The following is a 6,813-nucleotide window of genomic DNA, read 5'->3' on the forward strand; positions in this document are numbered from 1 at the left end:
TGATTTCCAGCAATGTTACGAAACTGTCGTGTTCAAAATGATGTGGTATTTTCGTGAAGCTATCCCAGAAGACCAACAAAGCAGCCTAGAGAGAGCAGTAGTAGACCTGCACATACACGGTCAACTAATCTCAGCAAAGGTCTGCAGACAATTCAGTGGTGCAAGAATAGTTTTTGCAAAAAATGATAGTGGAAATATTGGGCATCTTTACTGCACAAAATAAACAAAGTCAAAAAACCTCTTATCTATACCTCACACCGGTACGTATTTGCTTAAAATGGATCTTAGAGCTATATGGGAAATGTAAAAGTTAAAGAAAAAAAAGCATAACATATAGGAGATCTTCATGATCTTGGATTACAAGAAAAATTTTCTAAACACGTGGAACGAAGGTATCCCAAATAGGGGCGCCTGGGTGGCAAGGTTGGTTCAGCACCAGACTCCTGGCTTGGGCTCAGGTGGTGACTGCAGGGTCCTGAGATAGAGCCCCCATTTCAGGAGTCAGCACTCAGCATGTAGTCTGAGAATTTCTTTCCCTCTCCTTCTGCCCCTCTTCCATGCTCCTTCTCTCTCTCTCTCTCTCTCCCTTCTTCCCTCTAAAATGAATAAATATATCTAAATAAAGTGTCCATAAAAATGATGATTTACACTCCACCAGAAATAAAACTATGCAGCAGATCTAATATATAAAGAGGGATGAATTAAACAGTTGAGGATGTGAATGCACCTTGTGTCCTTCTCTAAGGGTTGTCCAAGTGTGTGCACAGGGAGAAGGGAAAGACATGACCCTCTGTCTCCTGCTGTAGATTGGTACAGGCCAGCTCTTGGGCACAGCTTGCTCAACACTGGGCATAATGGTCATGTAGACAAGCTCTAAATCCCTGGGTTATAACAGCCTTTAAGGTGAAGGGCTAGAATCCTTCGTTTCCTTAGGGTTGTTAAACACTGAAAGCCCCGAAGGAAGCGCAGAGCTAGAATAATACACTTTCCTGCTTCAATTGCTTACTGGGTGTTTGAGCCAGTTATTCAACTTCTATAAGCTCCTGTGTTTTTATCTACATAGTAAAACTAGTATGTGTGTCAAAATATGCAGTATTATGACCATTAAGTAATATGATGAACTTAATCCACTCAACAATATCTCAGCAAATTTTTGTTAATCTTTGGCTAAGGAGATTGATCTGAAACAGAATAAATATTATAAAATTTGATTTCCTGACACTTCTTGCATGAGAAAACGTTACATGCATGGATTGGCGTATGGTAGAGAGAGACTGCCTGGCTTCAGTGCAGGCAGATAAGACTGAGTCTAAACGACCTGTGACTAGTCAGTGAGCAGAGACAGAACAGGATGGGAGACACATTAAAGGCTTGGCTGTGCTTTGCTTCTTCTTCTGAGTTTTCCATATCATTTTTGCTTTTCCTCCCTCCCAATTTATGGAGAAGAGTTGTTTATTCCTTTCTTTCTTTTTTCTCTCCCGTTTTCCATCAGCTCATCCATCAATGTTAACATCATACCAATTATAATATTACAAATCCTTGATTTTATTTACCTACCTACCCTGCACACCAAAGATCTTGGTAATTTCCCAAAAAAATGACTGTAAGTGGACATCTTTGGTGCTCCTTCTCCTCCTTCATCTCAGCTTTTCCTGCACTAAACTGATGCAATTGTAGGCTACAATTTCCCTCCTGTTCTACAGAAAGCTGGAAGAGCACAGGGCAGTCAGCTATAGCCTTTTAGGGCCTTCAGGGAAAAAGGGTCATTTTTTTTTCCATATAGGCAAATGTGGAAAGCTTATACCCAAGAGCACCAAGCACATTAATGTGACAATGTCTTTGCAACACCTGGGCCAAGCCCTGTCTAGAAATGCATTTGGGAATATAATTATGTAGAGCTTTCAAAGACCTATCAATTCTTGCATTTCCACTTAATTTTTATTCTGTTCCTCTAAACCCAATTGTCTTCAAGCACAGGCATAAAATAAAAAGATGATTCCTTAGGACCTAAATACTCGTGTTACCTTTTGCAGGGATATAAACACCCATTTTGCTTATTTTTCTTCTGAGCTTTTATTAAGAACCTAAATCAGCTTTCAAAATGTCCAGGCTGCTTTCCTGAGGGATGAAGACCCCCTTCTTGCATCACTGAGTATTAGAGATTATTGGAAGGCCACTTGTCTTGTAAACTGTAGAAAGTTTAAGACATGTTGAAATTGTCAAAATATTTGCAGAGAATTCATCTGGATGTGTTTGATTCTGGGTTTGTAACTCTCTGCATCTGATTCCAGGTTTTGCTACTAGAGACAAACTGGCAGAATGAGTATCTGAGGAGGGAATCCTTCCTGATGCAGCCCCGAAACTAACCAGACGGCCACTCAGATCTTATGGTTAGTGAGTTACCCTTGTCACCTTGGTTTGGGAAGGGTTCCACCACACATGTGCTGGACTAAGTGTGTGTTCTTTATATCTATTCTACGTGATTTCATTCTAAAACATAGAACTTCTCTTGCAGCATATGACAATTTCATAACTATAAAAATGTTTCAGCATACTTTAGTGTGAATGGCACATTAGCTATTAACAAAATTCTCTCTTTTGGGGGGCAAAACAATAGAGTTAGATAAATCATCTTCAAGTTAGCAGTGAATTTCTTGGTTTCCCCAACTCTTGAATACAAGCCGTCCTCCATATTCCTGTTAAGAAACAGATCAGTTTATGCTTGAATAAGTATAAGAATAATGGATTTCTTATATTTCAAAACATCTGCCTTTCTAAAATAGACTCGTTTTATCTGAGTCAACCATGGTATGGATATAGCACCCTACATTCTGTTATAGTAAGAGAAAATTTGAATGTGTGGTAGAAACTTTTATTTAAATATGACAGTTTCTATTCCTTCATAAACAGCATAATCCAAAATATATACGTAATTAGTATTCAATAATACCAGAAGGTAAGCATTTGTGAAACTTTTTGTAGAGAAAAAAAATTAGACTAGTTATTAGTGTTAAAAAACAGGCTAATATAACCAATTGATTATGATAATAACAGAGTTTCAGTAAGAGATTGTTGAATTGGAGTTTATTATGATCATACTTCCTAAAACCATGTTATGAGTAATTCTGTTTTATTTCCTTTATTTTCCCCTTGATTGTGTGTGTGCACATGACAATCTGTGGTCCTAAACGAATCACTCAGAGAGGAAAGACTGTAAAAGACAAACGATAGTTTTGAACCACACGTCACTGACTATTTCATGTGACCTCATGTACAGATCATTAAAAGTCTGAATTTTGTAATGATATCCTATTTGTGAAATGAGAAAGGGGAGGCCTAAAGGGATGAAGCCATTTACTCAAGGATCACACTGGTCAGGTGATTTGAGATGCCTCAGGGTTTCTCCCCCTTTCTGTGTTGCTACTGTTTCAACCACTTGTCCACTGGTTGCCTGAAGTTCTTTATTTCCCAGCTGTGACTTCAGTTTTTCCATGGGAGGGTCCTCGGTATCACTGTATTGTTTGATGAGAGTAAATTCCCTCAACTGACTTTTCCCTCTTCCCTTTTACCAACAGCACTGGTCATACAGAAAATTTCCTCCGAATACAGGCTGGGGATTTGAGCTATTGGAGATGAAATTCCAATGATGGTCTTGAAAGCAAGCAGGAATCCTGATGAGGAATTTGCGTTTTTGTAAAACTGAAGGCAAAGTATTTCAAATGTTTAGAATCAGCAAATCCTAGAATACGTGTGTATATTGAATGCTCTGTACCACTTCCATATATTCTCAAAAAGACAGCTGGGCATCGGTTAACCCATCAACTTGCATTTTCTTTTCTGCTCAGAGGAAGAATCAAAAGTTTTTCATACTGTCCTTCTCGACATCCCTCTCAGGTCTCTCCCATGAAAGCCCCAGACTGAGGAAGAAACAGGAGTTCTGTCTTGTAACATTTACAGTGTGTTACTTTTCAATCCCAAAAAATACTTACATTTTCTTGATATGCCTCTTCTGTTTAGAATCAGAGATTTGAATTGGTCCAGTGATTCCCACATTTCTATTGTTCACAGTCTACTTAGATAAAATTTGCCTATAAATCAATTTGTTTAGCTAGCTAGGTAGATCTGAAAAATTAAATTGTTTCACCTTGTAAACAAAGATTAGTGTCAGTTATAGTAAGTAGAAGAGAGGTCAATGATCCGTACACTCCTACGGCTTTTCAGGACCCCTTAGTAACTGTTCACTGCTGAGCACTCTGCGACATCATTATATTATTTTGTTATGTAAGGAGGCTAGGGAGCCTTGTTAGTGATCCAGATAGCAAAATAGAAACAAATTGAAAGTTTCTATGTTTATGAAGAGGGCACGTATTGCACAGAGCACTGGGTGTTATACATAAACAATGAATCATGGAACACTATATCAAAAACTAAGGATGTACTGTATGGTGACTAACGCATCTAAATAAATAAATAAATAAATAAATAAATAAATAAATAAAAAACAATTGATGTCTTATGGTACAGACCATTCAAAAAATGCCATAGCTGTCAACTATGTGCCATCTAAAATCTTTTTGAGGAATATCATTAACATGGATATTAAGTTTGTGTCTCTACAGATGATGGTTGCTAAATGCTTGTAACGAGCGTTTTGTATTTTAAATAAACATCTGGGGGCCCAGATATGTCTGTCACTTGAGATTCGGACTAAGGTAGAAGGTGTGCTAGTTTTTGCAAACGCACTAGAATCAGATATTTCCTCATTAGTGGGTAAAATAGCTCTGGGAAGTGCTTTCTCTTTATCCTACACTCATTGTGCATGATTAAATGATGTCTTAAGATATACATTAGATACAAAGATGTGAATTGCTGAATTTTTCATTTATTCATTATTGCCACAAATATCATTGAGTTCTAACTCACCAGGAAGAGTATCTTTGAGTTTCTCTCAGTATCATCCCCTTTTACTGGCATTTGATCTTTAGATTGTATCTAAAATGTAAAATTTTCTGCCAAAGCCATGACTAGTGCATAATTCAAAAATATGTGGGCAATTCAACAATTTTCTTATCCTTTATCAATTGCTATCACAAACACCAATGACAACATATATTTTTAAATTTTTTTTAAATGTGACAAATGAATGGGTTTCCTGAATATTTTTCAAGATTTCAGTCATTAATTGGTATTCTCTCTTTTCCTGCATTGTTTTCAAGTACTCTTTGCGCTTTAATCTTAAGAGCAATTACATTGATTTACTATAACCCATTTATAATATTTGACCAGGTAGGAACATGTTGTATGCTCTACACAAATTATGCTTCAGTAGTTTAAACAAATGTGCATTTCTTCAGGATTCATTCCCAGAAAATTAAGGGAATTTTCTCGGACAATTTTAAAAGAAGGAAAGTTGATTTTATATGTAAGTTATAAGAACTGGGAAATATAGAAAAAAAATCTTTCCTTGTTTTAGACTAAATAATATAATTAGCAGTCCTTTACCTAAAAGTATAGTTAGTAGTAATAAAATGTATTTTATATGAAAAGCCAGAGAAACATCTCAGAATTCATACTTCTAGGACTTTTGTATGACCAGAACATTCAAATATTTTGCCTTGTGCTTTTCTCATTCAGTTATGTTGCCCTGTTGGCAGGAAACCTTCTGATCCTTGTCTCCACTCGATGCAGCCCTCTTTATCACCAACCCATGTACTACTTCCTCATCCACTTATCCTCCATGGACATCTGCTACACCTCTACGGTTACGCCCAAGTTAATTGCTGACCTACTAGTGGAAAGAAAAACCATCTCCTACAGTAACTGCATGTTACAGGTCTTTACAATGCACTTCTTTGGAGGTGTTGAGGTCTTCATTCTTACCGCCATGGCCTTTGATCGCTATGCTGCCATCTGCAAACCTCTCCACTATGTGATTATCATGAACAGGACAAGGTGTCATCTCCTAGTCTTAGCTGATGGGGCTGGTGCAGCCATCAGTGCCTTTCCTCTATTTTCTACTGCAATCGGTTTGCTCTTCTGTCATCCTAATGAAATCAATCACTACTTTTGTGATATTTTTCCTTTGCTAAATGTGGCCTGTACGGATACCTACATCACTGGTATTCTTGTGGTTCCCTTTTCAGGTATGTTTTCCTTAGTGACCTTTATTGTCTTATTTGTTTCTTATGGGATAATATTGTTCACTTTAAGAAATCTCTCAGATGACGGAAGACATAAAGCCCTCTCCACCTGTGGGTCTCATATCACTGTGGTCATCTGTTTTTTAGGCCTGTAATCTTTACCTACCTTAGACCACCTACTACTTTTCCTGAGGACAAAATATTTGCTCTGTTTTATACCATCGTTGCTCCAATGTTCAATCCCCTAACCTACACTCTGAGAAATTCAGAGATGAAAAAAGCCATGAGAAAGGTTTGGTGCCCATCATTATTTCCAAAGAAAGCACGCAGTTAATTTGAAGAATTTTACTGGCTAAGCAACTCTGAGAAAGGAAAGAGGGAGATGTGAATGAAAAAGGGAGGGCTTTCTCATGGGGTTTGTGGACCATCACTGTCCTGTGGGGAGTGAATGGAAGCAGTAGGACTACAGGTTTAAAGTAACATTGAGCAAGTCCTGATTCTTACAAACCAAAATTAATTGGAATCTAAGTTAATTTTGTGGAGTATTAAGATAGTATAGGTAGGGGAAATGTCATTAGTATCAATCGAGCCAAAGCAAATAAACCAATGCTATATTATTAGTGAATTATAAAGGGAAATATTTTAATCATAGTTTTGATAATATATTGCACTT

At 37.3% G+C, this 6,813-nt stretch overlaps 1 protein-coding gene across 1 annotated transcript; it reads left to right on the plus strand.

The window, feature by feature from the left end:
* Positions 1-5,539: 5,539 nt before the first annotated feature.
* LOC113246477 (olfactory receptor 4P4-like) lies at positions 5,540-6,474 on the plus strand. The gene is given in 2 exon segments (XM_057317502.1): positions 5,540-6,272; positions 6,275-6,474. Coding segments are annotated over 2 exon segments (933 nt in total).
* The last annotated feature ends 339 nt before the right edge of the window (positions 6,475-6,813 follow it).

This window comes from Ursus arctos, unplaced genomic scaffold (genome assembly GCF_023065955.2).
Source record: "Ursus arctos isolate Adak ecotype North America unplaced genomic scaffold, UrsArc2.0 scaffold_23, whole genome shotgun sequence".
Lineage (NCBI taxonomy): Eukaryota > Metazoa > Chordata > Mammalia > Carnivora > Ursidae > Ursus > Ursus arctos.